Source organism: Loxodonta africana, chromosome 6, assembly GCF_030014295.1.
Source record: "Loxodonta africana isolate mLoxAfr1 chromosome 6, mLoxAfr1.hap2, whole genome shotgun sequence".
In the NCBI taxonomy this organism is placed as follows: domain Eukaryota; kingdom Metazoa; phylum Chordata; class Mammalia; order Proboscidea; family Elephantidae; genus Loxodonta; species Loxodonta africana.
The window spans coordinates 31558081-31577316 of NC_087347.1; the positions used below are offsets into that span (position 1 = coordinate 31558081).

A 19236-nucleotide genomic window follows, 5' to 3' on the forward strand; every position below is an offset into this window, starting at 1 on the left:
GGCCCCGCCCCAGGGACCTCAGGCTCGCTTCAGGGGCCCCGCCCCGCCCGGCGCCCCGCCCCGCCCGGCGCCCCGCGCAGGAACTCTAGGCGGGCTTCGGTGGCCCCGCCCTCTGGCCCCGCCCCGCCCCGGGTGCAGGGACCTCAGGCTCCCTTCAGTGGCTCCGCCCCCCAAACCCGCCCCGCCCGGCGCCCCGCGCAGGAACTTTAGGCGGGCCTCGGTGGCCCCGCCCCTGGCCCCGCCCCGCCCGGCGCCCCGCGCAGGAAGTTTAGGCGGGCTGCAGCGGCCAACACCGCGTGTTCCGCGCCCGGCCCCTCCCACCCCACTGCCTACCCGCGGGAGCGGTTGGGGCCCGGGTCGGGTCACAGGCCGGCGCTTTTCCGTCGTTGCCCGAGTCCGCCGGCTCTCCCGTTCTCCGACGAGCCTTTCCCGCGAAGGCAGGGCGATGCTGCGCGATCGGCAGCCGAGAGTGCGCTCCGGTAACGAGTCTCGTCCCGCGCCCAACATGGAGCCGGCGGGGCTCGGGGTCTGGGCCCACAGCCGTGCGGCGCTCGACCGGCTGGAGAAACTACTGCGCTGCTCGCGCTGGTAATGCCTGCCCCGGGGGGCTCCAGTGAAGGCAGTCTCGGAGGTGGGGTGGGGCGGGGCGCTTTTCGAACTCCTGGCTTCCTACGCCCCTCTCGCCCCGCGGTGGGCCGGTGTGCAGTTAGTACCTGACCACGCATCTCTTGTTCCTAATCCCCTCCCGGGCCCCATTAGCAGCTTTTCTGGGCGGCTTGCTAGCGCTTCTTGCACTAAAACCAGCTGAAAAGGTAGTTACCGAACTTTAGCGGGCAGCAAAATCACTTGGAGGTAGGGTTAAAAAATGGGAATACGGTTCCTGGCCCCGCCTCTAGCGTTTACGTCTGTAGAGCAGGGGTGAAACTGACGCATCTGCACTTTTTTACAGGGCAGCGAGTAATTTTGATGAAGGTGATCTTTGAAATTTACACTGACAGCTGCAGTACTGCCCTGGAGACCTGTTACATTTGAGCCAGCTGTCACTCTTTGCTAAGCTGGACCCGTTGACACTTTTTCCGTGTCAGCTTTTATTTTGGTGGGGGGGGCCTTTTCCGGGGTAGATTGGAGATGGCAGTGGGGTGGACGCCATTTCTTTTTCAATTTCCCATTGACTTGGTCAGGTCTGCTCTGTCCTATAGGATCGCTATAAGCCGGAATGAACTTGAAGGCAATGGGGTTTTAGTTGGTCCAGAAACTGTACGGTGTGGAATTCTAGCTCTGTTTAAGAATGTAAGACCATGAGAGATGCTAGTTACTATTATTTTTTGCTTCTTACTTTCTTGCAATCTGTTACACTCTGGGAGTCAAGGGTTTTCATCCATTTGAAGACATGATTTTCATGACTGGTACTCCTTGCCTTTCCTTTTCTAGTTCTTTTCCAGGCATCTGGGGCCTGGTTCACTTTTCATTTCTTTCGAAAGGATTTATTGAACACCTGCTCTGAGCACAACCCAGTATTTCTGCATCAAGATCACCCTGGAGGGTTTTCTCCTGCTTGCAGCCATCATGGAAACCCAGGTGGTGTAGCGATTAAGAGCAACAGCTGCTAACCAAAAGGTCGGCAGTTGAAATCAACCAGGCGCTCCTTGGAAACCCTGTGGGGCAGTTCTACTCTGTCATGTAGGGTCGCTATCAGTTGGAATCCACTGGATGGCAACGGGTTTGGTTTGTGTTTTTTTTGTAGCCGTCATGGTCCTCTCTTTTTTGGATTTTGTTTTGTTTTGATTTTTTTTCCCTCTGATCTCCAACTTGCAGAACTTAGTTACTGCTGTTTACTTAGGTGCATATTTCCCTTTACAGCTTTTTCTTTAAAAATGAAAAGGGCTTACTGTCACAAGAGTTTTCCAAAGTGCCAGACACTGTTGTAAGCATTGGTGATTCATTAGTCAGCAAAGGAGACAAAAATTCCAAACCTTATGAAACTTAGATTCTGTGGGAAGGAGGAAACTGGATGAAATTATAGGTATAAAATGTTTAGCATGGTGGTTGTCATAGAATGATTGATAAATGATAGGTATAACAATATGGAGCCCTGGTGTGCAGTGGTTAACAGCCACGGTGAGCAATGGCCGGTAACTAGTCGGCAATTTGAATCTACCAGGTGCTCTTGGAGCCCTATGGAGCAGTTCTACTCTGCCCTATAGGGTCGCAATGAGTCAGAATTGACAACGGTATTGGGTTAAAAACCAAAAACAAAAAGATGTAGTCTGTATGGAATCCCTCTCACCAAAGCTGTTAATGGTCATGGAGCTTAGGAAAGCATAGGCTCCATTCTAAAAAGGACAGCACTGGGGAGTTCCAGCCAATTGCTGCTCCCAAGGCTGTGGACACAGTAATGTCATAACATCAGATTTGTCCGAAGACATGGGGAATGAGAATTTTATATTAAAAAATCCACTGCTGTTAAGTCAATTCCAACTCATAGTGACCCTATAGGACAGAGTAGAACTGACCCATAGACTTTCCAAGGAGCACCTCGTAGATTCGAACTGCCAACCTCTTGGTTAGCAGTCATAGCACTTAAGCACTATGCCACCAGGGTTTCCAGGATTTTGTATAAGATCTCCCAATTTTCAAATGTTAATAACTACTTTTTTTTTTTTGAAAAACATTGCAGTGTTGAAACAAAGCACAGCTGTGGACTGACACAGCCCACAGCTGAGAACCGGCAGCCTCTGAATTATTGTTGTAGTTGTTAGATGCCAGCGAACCAGTTCTGGCTCATAGCGACCCTTTGTGCAACAGAACGAAACACTGCCTGGTCCTGTGCCATCCTCACAGTTGTTGCTATGTTTGAGCCCATCCTTGCAGCCACTGTGTCAATCCATCTTGTTGAGGCTCTTCCTCTCTTTTGCTGACCCTCTACCAAGCATTATGTGTTTTTCCAGGGACTGGTTCCTGCTGATGAGCACATGACACAAAGTCTCACTATTGTCGCTTCTAAGGAGCACTCTGGCTGTACTTTTCTAAGATGGATTTGTTCGTCCTTCTGGCAGTCCATGGTATACTCAGTATTCTTTGCCAACACCGTAATTCAAATGCATCAGTTTTTCTCTGGTCTTCCTCATTCATTGTCCAGCTCTCACATGCTTATGAGGCGATTGAGGATACCATGGCTTGAGTCAGGTACACCTTAGTCCTCAAAGTGACATCTTTGCCTTTTAAGACTTTAAAGAGGTCTCTTCTAGCAGATTTTTTCAGTGCAGTATATCTTTTGATTTCTTGACTGCTGCTTCCATGAGCATTGATTGTGGATCCAAGTAAAATGAAATCCTTGACAACTTCAGCCTTTTCTCTGCTTATCATGATGTTGCTTATTTGTCCAGTTATGAGGGTTTTTGTTTTCTTTATCTTGAACTTTGAGATATAGCTCTGCAAATTTTTTCAGTCAAAGATCAGATAGTAAATATTTTAGATTTTGCTGGCCATAATCTCTGAGTTGTATAGCCTTTTTTTTTTTTTTTTAAACAGCCCTTTAAAAATGTAAGAACCATTCTGAAGTTGAGAGCCTTACAAAAGAGGTTACTGCTAGATTTGGCTGGGAGGCTCTACTTTGCAGAACTCTGCTTTAACAAGTAAAATATCTGAATTTTAAAAATCCTTTTTAGTTTAAGGTTTTATATCACATGGATGTTTAGAAATGGTATTAGATTCCTATCTTGGTGTGTGCACAAGTTATGCAGTTTCTGTAGTCCCTGTGTGGCGCAAATGGTTAAATGCTTGCCTACTAGCTGAAAGGTTGGCAATTCGGACCCACACAGAGGCACCTTGGGAGACAGGCTTGGCGATCTCTTTCTGAGAGGCCACAGCCTTGAAAACCCTGTGGAGCAGTTCTGTTGTGCACACATGGGGGTCTTTGTGAGTCAGATGACTTGATGACAGCTAACAACAACATAGTGAGTAAAGCTTGCCAGCTGTGTATTACCCATGGGTAGAAGACCCTTCTTTCTACCTCTGCCTTTGCTTAGTAGCTGCCTGACATTGCACGAAAGGAGCAACTCAGGGTGGTCTGCTTCTTGTTTTGCTACCCACCATTCAAAGTAGTGTCATATTATTTGAAATTGTGTGTCAGAATGTCCTTTTACATAGTTTCAAAGTTTTACCCAGTGGGCCAGTGATTACCCTCACACTCAGCTTGCAGCTGTCATCTAGCTCGTGTTTCCAGCTGTCATCTGTCTTGTTTAGCACATTGGATCTATTTTGCAGCAAGCATTACTTGCTGGTGAGGGGGGGATTGGTTACAATACAGGGCATCCTTTCTTGACCTTTAATGTAAGTATGGCTTCAAGGTGAAGCTGATGAAACTGTTCCAGAGGCCAGGTGTGACATTTGTGTTAGGTCTAAGCCTTACAACCAGATAGAGGCCATTTAAAGACTTGGAAAAATGAGACAGGAAGACCGTGTCATTTGAGAGGCTGGCAGAGAGCACAGTAATAATGTGTTGCTAAAGGAATCAGGAAATAATAGGCACTGCAGTATATGTATAAGCCCAGGTGTCATAAGATACTATTTTGTGAATTAAAATATTAGGTACTGTCATGGATTGAATTGTGTCCCCCCAAAGTATCTGTCAACTTGGCTAGGTCATAATACTTTTGTATGATTGTCTACAATTTTATCTTCTGATGTGATTTCCCTATGTGTTGTAAATCCTATCACTGTGACGTAATAAGATGGATTAGTGGCCATTATACTGATGAGGTCTACAGGATTAGATAGTGTCTGAAGCCAGTCTCTTTTGAGATATAAAATAAAGAAGCAAGCAGAGAGACATGGGACCTCATACCACCAAGAAAGCATTGCCGGGTACAGAGTGGGTCCTTTGGACCTGAGGTTCCTGTGCTGTGATGCTCCCAGACCAAGGGAAGATTGATGACAAGGACCTTCCTTCAGAGCTGACAGAGAGAGAAAGCCTTCCCCTGGAGCCGAGGCCCTGAATTCGGACTTCTAGCCTACTGGACTGTAGGAGAATAAACTTCTCTTCGTTAGAGCCATCCATTTGTATTTCTGTTACGGCAGCACTAGATTACTAAGACAGGTACCTCTTGGCACATCTTGAGGAAGAGGGCATCTATATACAATTGTAACTTGGAGTTCTAGGGCCTTTTAAATCAACTTTTGGTAAAAAGTTAAAAAGTAACCTTGTGACTTTCCAGGTAGGTGATTTTCTTCCCCCCCTTCAATTACCTCTTGTTATTTAAAAGGATATCAAGATTATCAAGATTTATTTTACTTTCTTTTTATATTTTGAGGCAGCTTAGTTTAGTGGTTAAAAGCATGGATTCTGGAATCACTCCCCAAGTTCGAATCCTGGGTGATTTTAGACGAGTTATTAATCTTCTTTTCATCATCTGTTTGAGTTAGTAGTTTCTACCTCATAAGGTTGTTAAAAAAAAATCCAAAAAACAAAACCCATTGCTGTCGAGTCAATTCTGACTCATGGCAATCCTACAAGTTACAGAGTAGAGCTGCTCCATAGGGCCTTGTCTGTATTCTTTACAGTCAGATCGTCAGGCCTTCTGCAGAGCTGCTGGGTAGGTTGAAGCCACCAACCTTTAGGTTAGTCAACCCAACCCAGTGCCGTCGAATCGATTCCAACTCATAGCGACCCTACAGGACAGTAGAACTGCCCTGCAGAGTTTCCGAGGAACGCCTGGCGGGTTCGAACTGCCGACCCTTTGGTTAGCAGCCATAGCACTTAATTAACTGCTGTGCCACCTAGGTTAGTAGTCAGTGCTTAACTGTTTATGCCATCCAGGAACTCTTACTTTGAGCAAATTCGTTGCCGTTTAGTCCAGTCAATTCTGACTCAGAGTGACCTTATAGGACAAAGTAGAACTGCCCCATAGAGTTTCCAAGGAGTACCTGGTAGATTCAAACTGCCCACCTTTTGGTTAGCAGCCATAGCTCTTAACTAGTATGCCACCAGGGTTTCCTCTATGAGCAAAACCAAACCAACCAAACCCATTGCCTTCGTGCTAAATAAATGTTTACTTTTGAATTATTTCCTTTTGCTGAAGAAATATTAGGATGGTTTTAAGGCTAGCTTAAAGTTACAATTTAATAACCTGTTAGACTTGTCAATGGTGTATTTGCATGTGATCTGAGTAGCTGGTTCATTTATCTATATTGCTTTTTGGCCGAAGCTCTATTATTCTCTTTAAAGTTGCCATTCCTTGATTGCTTTTTTTATACAGTCTTTTTCACCTTCATTTACTTACTTACCCGAGTTTCCATATTCATTATGCAGGAGAGGTAGAAAGCAAACAATCAGCTGTATGTAATTATATTTTTTCTTTCTTTCCACTCATAGAACTCTTTACTGTAAATAAGTATGAAAAGAGATAAGTGAAGTGCTATCCATGTTGTGTTTTAGTAAAATGGTTACTCTTGTATGTTTATTTTCAAGAGAGAGGGAGTAGGTAGCTGAGATAAACGCATGGGGACCTTGTTTTAAAGTAACTAATGAAAACTTAGAATTTGATGTAACTTTCATATTTCAGCCCAGCCATTCCATGTACCCTGGAAGGCCTTCTTTTGAGTTTGGAGTTTAGTCTGTTTCCTGTGTTAAATTCTTTCATGGCACTACGGAGCTCTTTTTCAAATTAGGGTTTCTTATTTATTTGCATGAGTTATTTGTGAAATATTTTGATTCTTTGATGGATAGCTGTCTCAGTGTTGGATACATAATTTCTTAGGGTTCATTAAATTAATGAATGAACTTCAGTTAACATTTAAGGGACATTTTTAAGTGGAAATACCAGAAGGAGCTGATTAAAAATGTCTCATCTGAATTTCCAGAAATCCTCAGTAGGTCCCTGGGGTTAATTACCCATAATCAATAGTGACCAAAGACTCAGACCAGATGTAGAAGACACAGATCTTTCCATCTGGGACTTTAGAGCTAGAATCATGACATGGCACAGTTTCCATTACAAGTGTACACAGCTGGTGTTGTGTACAACTGGTGCTTCACAGAGAAACTTACCAGACATATTGAGCACCCTTTAGTACTGTACCTCATAGCATAAAGGGGTGGTATTACAAGTATGGTTGTGAGTATACAGGTCTGGAACTCAGATTTTAGGCTAGGGTAGAAATTTGAGTCATCTGCAGGCATACTTCTAGAGGAAGTGAGCAGGGAAGAGGGTATAAACAAGAATGCCTAAACCTGAACCTTGAAACTCAAAATTTGAAAAGTAGGTAAAGAGTTGAAGCCTTAAAGGACAGAGGAATATCAGCAGTTATTTAGATACTGTTTTGCTTTCAAGGAAGTAGAATAGAAGGGACATAACCCAAACCCAGTGCCGTCATGAAGACATAATAGCCAAAACTCTTTGAATTGGGGATACACGATAATCTTTGTGGCTTATCTGTCTCATATAGGAAAATCTTTTATAATTAGTCATTAGTGGAGTTCTATTGCCTATTTGACTTTTGGGATATTTGTCTTGTTCACTTACTCAGCATTGATTGACACTAAGCAATTAGGCATGATTTCTTATTCTTTTCCCCTTGTGTTTTAAGTGCATCTAACATACAAAATACACAAAATAGGTTGTATCAATTTCATTGTTCATTATTATCATTTTTACTATTATCATGATTTGTTATCAATTTCATTATTAACATACCTTACTTGTTAATGACTTTGTTAATTCTCCTAAAGGTAAAACACAACAAATTGTTTGACTTAGAGAACCTGTGCATCTTGGTGTTAAATGTAATGGTCCACAACTTAAAAATACCGTGGGAATTCTTTAAAATGTGAAAGCACTATGGTAACCATCTTGCTAAATATTAAATAGCAGTTGATATCTCATAAGGAGCCTTGCTGGTATAATGGTTAAAGTGCTCAGCTGCCAGTAGAAAGATCGGCAGTTCAGACTGTGGGAGAAAGATGGGGCATATTGCTTCTGTAAATATTAAAGTCTAGGAATCCTTATGGGACATTTCTGCTCCTGTTCTGTAGGCTCTTTGAGTCGGAATTGACTCAATGGAATGGGTTTTTTTTTTTTTTTTTTTAAGCTATCTCATGGAAGCTTAGGGAGCTGTTCAGTTAAGAAATAAGTCTGCTTCGGTATTATGATCTCAACTGAATTTGCTTTCCTTTTTTTCTTGTGAAGAAAATTTTTTATCAGTAGGACCTTCTTTAAAAAAAAAAAAAGAATTTTCTCTCAATACTTACTAGTTCCCTGACTTAAAAGCCTTTGACTGCATTGGTCCTTCCAAATCAACTACATGTGAAGTCACAGAGTTATGACTGCAGTTAGGGAAAAAGTAAAGAATTTGAAGTTTCAAGGTATAGAAATCTTGTTATCATGGAAATAAATGTCTTATTCTTCTGGACTTTTTATTTTTAATATATATATATATCATACTGAAAGTAGAGTAAGGATAAAATTGAGTTGTTAATACAAATGCGTTTTTGTATGTAGTATTCCATTTGGTTCACTCACTAAGGATTTATTGGAATCCTGCTGTTCTCCTAGCACCATGCTAGGTAGGTAATGGTGGGTTGGGAAGCTCAGAAAAATTGAGAGTCAAGATCCCTTGTATGTAGGGCTACTGTCTATTTAGAACCAAGAAAAATAGGGAATCGGGCGGTGACAATACAAAATACTTCTTTTTCAGCATTGATTTCCAAAGCCCCAACTAGATGCCATTTCTTTTCTTTTGAAGCCTTAGCCTTTTGTACCTATCTTAAGCCATATATTAATTTGGTTTATAAGACTGCCCAGGTACATTATAAACCCATTAGCGAAGAGTGTGTCAGAGTCAACTTTGTGTTCCTTTATGTGCCTGGTGTATGGTATAGATTTTGTATAATTAAGAGCAGGAGACTAGAATTCAAAAATTCCCATACCACTTTGTTTAGTGACATTTTCATTATACAATCTTGAACAGTTTTTGGATGATGAGTTGTTTTTGAATAGTTGCTGGGGAAGAGGCAGTGTATTCTGGGTTGGGGAGAATTGTTAGGTGTCATGGAGTTGGTTCCAACTTGCAGCAAACCTGTGTATGAAAGAATGAAACAGTGCCTGGTCCTGCGCCATCCTCACAGTTATTATGCTTGAGCCCATTTTTGTAGCCACTGTGTCAGTCCATCTCATTGAGGGTCTTCCTCTTTTTCACTGACCCTCTACTTTATCAAGGATGATATCCTTCTCCAGGGATTGATCCCTTCTGATAACGTGTCCAAAGTATGTGAGACGTAATTTCGCCATTCTTGGTTTTAAGGAGCATTCTGGTTGTACTTCTTCCAAGACAGATTTGTTTTTTTGTTGGCAGTACGTGGTGTATTCAATATTCTTCGACACCACCACAATTCAAAGGCATTGACTGTTCTTTGGTCTTCCTTATTCATCGTCCAGCTTTCGCATGTATATGATGCGATTGAGAACATCATGACTTGGGTCAGGTGCACTTTAGTCTTCAAGGTGACATCTTTGCTTTTTAACACTTTAAAGAGGTCTTTTATAGCCGATTTGCCCAATGCAGTGCATCTTTTGATTTCTTGACTGCTGCTTCCATGGATATTGATTGTTAACAATTTCAGTCTTTTCTCTGTTTTTCATGATGTTGCTAATTGGTCCAGTTGTGAGGATTTTTGTTTTCTCTGTGTTGTTGGGGAGAGTAGTCCGAGCAAATCATGGGGTTGACTTGGACACAGCACATTTGTGAAATGTTAAAGACATTGACTTGACCAGAGCACAGATGGTTTTTGCTGAGGGGCAGTGAGAGGAAAGGTGGCATGGCTTGGGTGGATTGTGAAGAACTTTTTAATATTAAAAAATTTGAAAATAATATGTGTAATAGGGTCGCTATAAGTCGGAATCGACTCAATGGCACAGGGTTATGCTAAATAATACAGTTTATGCTCATTAAATATTACTTTAAAATCAGTGACAAGCGTGAGTTCTCGAAGAATTATTATAAATTTATTATGTATACTTTAAGAGGTGGTATGTGTTTATATAAGCATTATATACCTCAGATGAGAGGATATTATGTATACATCAAACAGATGTATCATAATTTAACCATTTCCTTGTTGGTAGAAATTTAGGTTGTTTCCGGTCCTTTTCTGTGGCAAGCAGTGTTGGAGTGAATGTCCTTGTCCATGTGCTTTATACTTTTAAATATTTCATTAAAATTATACATGAATATAGTTTACAGGATGAATAGGACAAAAATTATAATGAAAACATTCTTTTGTTTTATCACCACTCAGTTCTAGCCTCTAAACACGACCTCTTTCATATGTTTTAGTTCTTCTAGCATTTACCTTTATATTTTCGAGTAATATGCTTATATCTCTGTTTCTTGATTTCCTCCTCCCTTTTTTAGACATTGTCTGTTGACTTTGTAACTCATTGTCCGTTATTTATTAACTTTATACTATGGAGGAAACCCTGGTGGCATAGCATTTAAGAGCTACAGCTGCTAACCAAAAGGCCAGCAGTTCGAATCCACCAGGCGCTTCTTGGAAACCCTATGGGGCAGCAGTTCCACTCTGTCCTTTAGGGTTGCGATGAGTTGGAATCGACTCGACGGCAACGGGTTAGTTTTTTAATACTATGGAAGGTAACTGGATATAGAATTCTAAGTACAAAATAAGTTTCAATTTTAATTTTAAAGGTTTACTCCACTGTTCTCTAATATCCCTTGCTACCCTTGAGACGTCCTGTGCCATTCTGATTTCTTAATTTTTTAATATATGACATATTTAATTTTATTACTATTTTTTAACCTCTGGAAGTTTATAAGATTTTGTTTATATGTCTTTGGTGCTTTGAAGTTTCACAGTGATCTATCTTTTTTACAAGAATCTGTGGAATAAATTCCTGGCAGTGGACTAGTTAAATCAAAGTTGGATGCATTTGAAATTTTGATAGATATTGCCTAGATATAATACAGATTCTTTTATTCCAGGGTACCTCGTCAGCTAAGATCTAGCCATTCTCAGAAAGTTTTGCTTTGGCACAGATCAGTGGCACCCTCTGTGTAGTATGTTTACTGTTGGAGTTCTTCCATCGAAATGCTTCTGATGTTGGCACTACTCTCACCCAGCTTTCCCTGTAACACTCCCTGTTCCCTCCCCAGTACATTTACATGCATACATTTCTCATTCACTCCCTTTTTCCAATGTCTTTCCTCACCTATTAACAGCAAAAAATATGTTCTAGCTCACTAGTTCGAATAATTAGTACAATTATTCATAGGTATTAAATTTATTGTTAATTACATTATAATATTTTATTGTGAAGATGAAGGGTCAGAACTACAGATAACAGGTTCAGAGTCATATTAAGAAGGAAATTTAAAGCTGAGAAACAGAATCAAGGCAATGAATCGAGTGTTGTTAGAGAAAAGCCAGAAGCCTTTGGACCGTGTCCTAGGAGGAATGTCCTGGTTGAGAGGTAGGAAAAGCAGCAGCTAAGGAAATGCTGAAATAAGCAGAGAAATGCAGTATAGGAGAATTAAAACTCAATGGAAGGAAAGGTTTCAGAAAAGATGTATGTGGTCAGTGTTATTTCACAGAGAGGTCGGGGAGAATGAGGACCAAAAATGCTTTGGAGATCAATTGTAGCAGAGTGGTGGGAGTTAAGGCTAGGAAGGTAAGGAGATGGAATTAGCAGGTATAGAGCATGCATTTAAGAAGTCTAATCTGTGCAAGAAAGGAAGGAGCTGAGGCAGAAGGTAGAGTGGAAGGAAGGCTCAAAAGAAAGTGGTTTTTGATTACCTATGCATGTTTGGATGCACATAGAAGACCAACCAGTTGTCGTTGATTCAGATTCATGACAATCCCATGTGTGTAGGAGTAGAACTGTGCTCAGTAGAGTTTTCAGTGAGCCTCTGGGTGGACTCGAATCTCTAGCCTTTTGGTCAGCAGCCAAGCACATTACTGTTTGCACCACCCAGGGATTCCTGGAAGAAAAAAGGTGATTATAATAATGGGAGTAGGGTACTTTCAGGGACAGGGAAGATAATGGAGGATAGGGCAAATAGTGAGGGCCAACATATTTTAAGAAGGAAGAATGACTGTAGGAGATCTTTTCCTCAATCTAGAATGAAGGATAAGATGATGAGGTAGGAATGTGGTTTGGTGCTGAAAAGATCACACCTTTTTGCTCCAGTAAGGTTGAGGTGCTTGAAGAGCATGGGGATTATTTTCAGTAGCCATCTATTCATTTGTTTGTTAACTCATAGATCATTTAATATGCCACTTTGGCAGAGATACAAAGATGAAGAAGCTACCAAATGAATGTATAGAGGTAATTTTGTATATCTCTGTGTCTTTCTGTAATGGTTGTTTGGAACCTGAGATGGCAGGGTAGAAGTGGACTGTGAAGCCTATCAAGGGTTATGGATTGGCATCCATGAGTGTCTAGGAGCTCAACAGAATTAGGGTGGTGGTGAAGATAGTTCTGAAGTAGTTGAGTTTGTGGTCTGGGATGGGTAGGGATTCCAGGAGCTAATGGACTGAATATAGCCCTCTCAAGGCAGAGAGTGAGCAAAAGCTGAAGGTTTGGCCAGGGAGACATGATAGAAAAGACAGAGGAAGGATGTTGTGATAGGCAGAGAAGTAGTCAATATAACACCGCTTTTGATATCTTAGATGCAGAACTCATGGTGAAGTAGAGTTCAACACACTTGATGGGGAAAGGACAGGTTAGGTTTGGTAGGTCAAATAATGAACAAAATTATGATAGGAACAGCACTCACAGTGTAAAAAAGTTCATCTTATTTAATTTGCGAGAATCACAAAAGTGGCTGGTGCATTACAAGTCATCGTTTCATCAGTGTGTTCCATGTAGTGTGATAGAAAAATCAGATATTGCGAGTTTTTAAAAAGTAATAGTTTTTATAATGTCAGTGAGCACTGTTTGCAGTATCTTGAGAATAACGTGGGTCTGTACTGTGTTTTAGCACGCTTTCTGAAAGCTCAATTTCGCTTTAATGTTCATATATATTAAAGTGTGCAGAGTGATACTTTTGATCTTTTAAGAAATGTGGAAAACTGCTTTTATTGATGTGTGTTATGTTTACAGAGATAAGTGGGTAATAGTGATGTAAATACCTAAAGGTCCTTAGGGTTAGTGTAATGAACCAAGCACAAAAAATGTTCATCCTTTAAAAGTGTTATTTCCTCTGTTTGTTCTTGCTACATTACTTCCCCTGAGTGTAGTGACTTGATGTATGTTTATTAGTAAGTACTATTACCTTTTTTTAGTGTTATCAAATGTATCAGGAATTTTGCTGGACTAAATTGGGGATATTTTATTTCTGTCTCCTCCCCCAATATAGTGAATTTTATTCAGTCTCCAGACTGCTGGCCTGATGATTCCTGTTTGCAGTTGCTTAAAGAGCAAATAGCATTCTGTGAACGGAAAGAATGACTATTTTGACAAGACATCCGTGAAAAAGGAGATGGTTATTTAACAATAGCCAGAAACAAACGTTTCCTTATGTGAAACTGGGTTCTTAGGCGCAAGGTTGACCATATGTCTTGGTTGCCTGGGACAGTCCTGACTTGTACCTTTTGTCTTAGCATCCTATCTAGCTATCATCCCCCTTCACTCTCAGAGGAGCCCTGGTGGTGCAGTGGTTAAGAGCTTGGCTGCTAACCAAAAGGTCAGGAGTTCGAATCCACCAGCTGCCTCTTGGAAACCCTATCAGGCAGATCTACTCTGTCCTATAGGGTGACTATGAGTCAGAATCCCCTTGATGGCATGGGTTTGGTTTTTGGTTTCACTCTCAGAAGTGTCTTCATATGCACCATAAGTTACAAGATCATCTACTTCTGGCTCTCCTTTTGAGATTTTTAGTCTACACTTTGCATCATTAACCCGTTGCTGTTGGGTCTCAAAATGAAAGCCACGAGTAGATGATCTTGAACTTACAGCACAAACGAAGACACTTCTGAGAGTGGTTAGCTTTGACCATAAGAGGTTTAGAGATGGCTGACCAAAGTTGCTCCTTCCTCTCTGGCTTCACAGAGTATACATTATGAAAAGTGTTAAAACTTGTACCAGACTTAGTAGTTGGCATTGAAATTCAGCAGGTGGTTGTGACACAGTAGTTAACCAGGGAGTAACAGCCTTTCAAATAAACACACCCTTAATACTTTGTGCTTTGAGGGAGACAGAGATATGGTCGTGTTGGGCCTTGAATTTATGAAATATCTGATATGAAATGTTTATCTAACAATGACCTAAGTCTTGATCATTTCCTTTCTTGAAACAGCACCAATATTCTGAGGGAGCCTGTGTGCTTAGGTGGATGTGAGCATATCTTCTGCAGGTAAGTAATAATGGCTTGATATATGTAGTGTAATTATTTTTATTAGAGAATAATCATGTAATCATATGATAATGGTACTTTACGTTTGTGTAACTTTCATAGTCTTCAAAGTAACTTACTGCGTATTACCTCATGTTGATCTTTATAACTGTCTTAGTTTACATATATGAAAATCAAAGCTCAAATATGATTTGTCCAAAGTTAAAAAGCTTAGTTAATAGCTTTGCTAACCTTGAAGGAAAACAATACGTCTTTTATATAACTTAAATATGTCTTTATTGTTTTTTTTTTTTCTCTCCAGTTTCGAATCTGGCCTTTCAAAATTGTGAGAGTCTGGTTCTTAAAGTTATAATGAAATTATATCTGTGTTCTAATGCAAAAGTCCTGGCTTATAGGTTAGAAAATTAGATTTTTATCTCATCGTATTTCTTGGTGGTACAGTGGTTAAGACTCAGCCGCTAACCAAAAGGTCGGCAGTTTGAATCCACCAGCCGCTCCATGGTAGAAAGATGTGGCAGTCTTCTTCTGTAGATTTTACAGCCTCGGAAACCCTACGGGGCAGTTCTACTCTGTACTCCACTGCAAATGGTTATTTCTTGTTCAGGAGAAATCAGTTGAGGGGCTGCATGTCTTAGTTTAATCCTGAAACAGGGGTAATATAACCTATTTCAAGATATGAGCATGTGACTATCTAGCATGAGCAAACTACATTCTGAAGTTTGAGCATACGTGGATATCATTTAGCATGCGACTTAAGTGGGCTGAGAATGTGTGGGAGGCAGCTTTGCTTGGGGTTCCCAATCTTGTTTCTAGAAACATAGATCTTTTTTATGGGGCATATCCAGCAGGAGGATCAGGTAGAAAATTTTACCTATTGCTTGCCTGATATCTCCATTTGGATGACGAAAAGGCATTTCAAACTTGACATGTTCAAAACAAGCTCTAGATCCGCCCCCTGAATGTATTCCTGCCGTATTAATCTTCATTGCAGTAAATGGTACCACAGACTCAAAGCTGCTCAAGCCAAAACAAAAAACCACACGTCATACCTGATTGCTCTTTTTCTTTCCTATCCCTTATCATTAGGTTCTGTCAGTTCTACCTCAAAATGTGCCCTAAGTCGATTTTTCCCACTTCTCTCTATGTTTACTACTGTTAATGCTTTGGCCCAAGCTCCCATCATATCATGTTGCTCCAGACTATTGGAATAGCCTCTTTACTGGCCTCCTGGCTTCCTTTTTTGCCATCATCACCTGTACCCCATTTTCCACATTTTTGTCAGTGGTTTTTTAAAAATATAAATCACATCCATATCATTCCCCTGCTTAAAATCCTTCAATGGCTTCCTGTTGTAATTAGAATAAAATCCAGTCTCCAGGCAAAATCCCAAAGGCCCTATGCAGGACACCTCACTCCTGCCTTCCCCTTGGCCCTCATTCTCTTCTACCTCGCACTGTTCAGGCATGCAGTCCTTTTGTTTATGAAACACACCAAACTCACTCTTGCCTCAGGACTTTTGAGCTTGCTGTTCCTTCTGCCTGGAATGTACTTTTGCCAGATTGCTGTGAGGCTGACAGTTAAATTCCAGCCCAAATGTCACCTCCTTGAAGAGACCTCCCATGACCTCCTTTGAATGTTGCCTACTCCTGGCCCCCTCCCTGTAGCTGCAGATGTCCTGGCACAACAGAGGTACCATGGGCTTGTTCACTGGATACAGTAGATCAATGACACAGCTGCTCAAGGATGGTGAACCCCCTGAAAATGTATGCAGAATGTGTGTGTGGGGTACTTTAATCAGATTCTAAAGAGCTCTGTGACTTAAAGAGCTGGAGGACATCTTTAAAGAGAAAGCGGTCATCTGTATATGGCCTGATCATAGGAAGAATGGATGATTCAGTGCAGTGTTGGTTCATTTTGATTACATGCTGTGAAGAATTAGGACGGATGTTTATATTCTTTGCAGATTTAGAGTTACCGCAAACTGCTGGGCAGTGCCGTACAGTTTTTAAAGATGGTTTTGACATACCTCAGCCCAGCTTACATGGGGAAGTGGGGAGGAGGCGGAATGGAACCCAGATTTTGATGTTGACAGTGTTGTGGTTTCAAGGTATTTTCATGCCATTTCCTGATGAAAGTAGTCCATGTATTTTCTTTAAGATAAATTCATTGAAGACATATGGCATTGTTTCTCAAACTTTTTGGAATCAGACCCCATTACACTCTTAAAAATTGAGGACCACAAAGAACATTGTGTGTGTGTGTGTGTGTGTGTGTGTGTGTGTTTAAGATGTATAGATATAGTATTAAAAAAACTAACTCATTGCCATTGAGTCAATTCCAACTCATGGCGACCCTATAGATAGGATAAATGGAGAAATTTAAAAAATATTAATTCATTAAAATAACAACAATAAACCAATTATTAACATAAATAACAACTTTTAGAAAAATATTTTACAAACTAAAGAAGTAATAGTTACTGAGAAAAGTGGCACAGCTTTGTATTTTTGCAAATCTCTTCAATGTCTTGCTGGGTAGAAGACCGCCAGATTCTCTTATCTGCTTATATATTCAGTCTGTTGTCATATGTTGCTTCGATTGAAGTAGATGAAGAAAATCTGACATTACACACATCAGTAGTTGGAAAAAGGAGGACTGTTTTACTAGTCTTTTCAGGTAATTGTGGGTGTTCATTGATTCTACAGCAAAAGTTGACAAGCGGTAGTTTCTGTAGGTTAGTTGCAGTGTGGAATCTGAAGCCATAACAATGTTACAGTAAGTTCCATTGGTTTATCTCATACTTTGAATGGATCTTTTACCTAGTGTGATATTATGCATTGGTCATTTGGAAAATATTGTCTCACTGAATAAAGCAGAGATATTGAAAGATGCCCTATTTCCCCAGAATTCTGGATTAATATATGTATAAACTAATATGAGGACAATTATAGAACAAACATGGAGTATAAAATAGACTGATCTACAGGTTCTAAAATTGTCTAAAGGACCCAAAGATCCTTTCTCAAAAAGTAACGTCTGTAGACATTTGTCCAAAAACAAAAAAACTACTTTCCCAAGTCTCTGCAGTAATTTTAGTATTTCCACGATGTAGTGTGTTGTAGTTTAAGATAGGAAAAGTTGAGATACATGGCTGCTGTGCATTAGATAATTAAATCTGTTTACAGCCCTTTTTTTACTCATCCTACAGAAGCTGTACGTTTGTTTGCAGGAAAAAAGATTATGCAGCCTGATTTCAGGCTAAGTACAGTTTCTTTGTAGCAAATTATATAAGGTAGATTTAAATTGTACATGTTAGAGAATCACATTCTTTCAAAAACAATATTATTAGCAAGTATTTTACAATTGACTGTTCTTAGAAAAATCTCTGCTTCATTTAACTTATCAAACTCTGATGGTTGCTTATTTATTCTTTAGAATTCAGACCGTGCTGAATGTTTGATTTTTTTTTTTTTAATCTCTTTTAAGTGGTTGCGTTAGTGACTGCATTGGAACCGAATGTCCAGTGTGTTATACTCCAGCCTGGATACAAGATGTGAAGATAAATAGACAGTTGGACAGCATGATCCAGCTTTGTAGTAAGCTTCGAAATTTGCTGCATGACAATAATCTTTCAGGTGAGAAATACCACTGGCTCTCATTTAAATAACCAATGAATTCATATTGATTACATTAAATATGTAAAAGGAGTTCTCAGGAATTCTGAATGACAAGCTTAGATTTTTTTAAGATCTGTAGTGCTTAGGATGCAGTGGTTAAAGTGCTCAGCTGCTAACTGAACCCCTGGCCCTTATGGGGGAGAAAAGACCTGGCGATCTGCTCCTGTAAAGATTACAGCCTAGGCTCTTTTGAGTCTGAATACAGCCTAGGTTGAGTCTGAATCGACTCAACGACACACAACAACAACATATTGTATATACAACATATTGTATAGAGTCATCTGGAGAAATGATAGTTACCTTGTCATTAGGTGTCGTCAAGTCAGTTCCGACTCATTGCGACCCCTGTGTACAACAACAAAACACTCCCTGGTCCTGTAGCATCCTCGCAGTCGTCGTTACGCTTGAGCACATTGTTGCAGCCACTGTGTCAATCCATTGCATTGAGGGTCTTTCTCTTTTTCACAGACCCTCTACATTACCAAGCATGATGTCCTCCTGCAGGGACTGATCTCTCCTGATACCATGTCCAAAATCGGTGAGACATAGTCTCACCATTCTTGTTGTACTTCTTCCAAGACAGATTTGTTCACTCTCTTGGCAGTCCATGGTATATTCAGTACTCTTTGTCAACACCACAATTCAAAGGCTTCAGTTCTTCTTCGGTCTTCCTTATTCATTGTCCAGCTTTCGCATACATATGAGGCAATTGAAAACACCATGGCTTAGGTCAGGTGCACCTTAGTCTTCAAAGTGACATCTTTGCTTTTCAACACTTTAAAGAGATCTTTTGTAGCAGATTGGCCCAATGCAATGAGTCTTTTCATTTCTTGACTGCAGTTGCCATGGGTGTTGATTGTGGATCCAAGTAAATGAAATAGACCTGCCGGGGGGACAGTTACCTTAGAGATTATTAAGAGATTGTTAAGTCTAACGCCCTTATTTTATAGATGAGAAACCAAGGTCCAGAGAGGTTAAGTAATTTTGACAAAAGTCGTACATGTAGTTAATACCAGAATCGGGTATTTCTTCTGATTGTCAGTCCAGACTTCCCCACCACTCTGTGCTGCCTGCTTTTTACAGTTCTGATAATTTCTCTATAATATGTATAGAATAGTGGTTTTGTCCTTAATAGTGCTTAACTTGCTTAAATGCACCTTTAAAAGGTAGAATATAACTTTCTTCCAAGGAT

At 40.5% G+C, this 19236-nt stretch overlaps 1 protein-coding gene across 1 annotated transcript in view; it reads left to right on the top strand.

Moving 5' to 3' along the window:
- Positions 1-323: 323 nt before the first annotated feature.
- Positions 324-19236, top strand: part of BARD1 (BRCA1 associated RING domain 1) — a 106317-nt gene continuing 87404 nt past the window's right edge. Inside the window, exons 1-3 of the mRNA XM_064286705.1 lie at positions 324-588; positions 14311-14367; positions 17854-18002. Of these exons, the coding sequence (XP_064142775.1) occupies positions 446-588; positions 14311-14367; positions 17854-18002 (349 nt within the window). The 5' untranslated portion in view covers positions 324-445. The remainder of the gene's footprint in view (positions 589-14310; positions 14368-17853; positions 18003-19236) is intronic.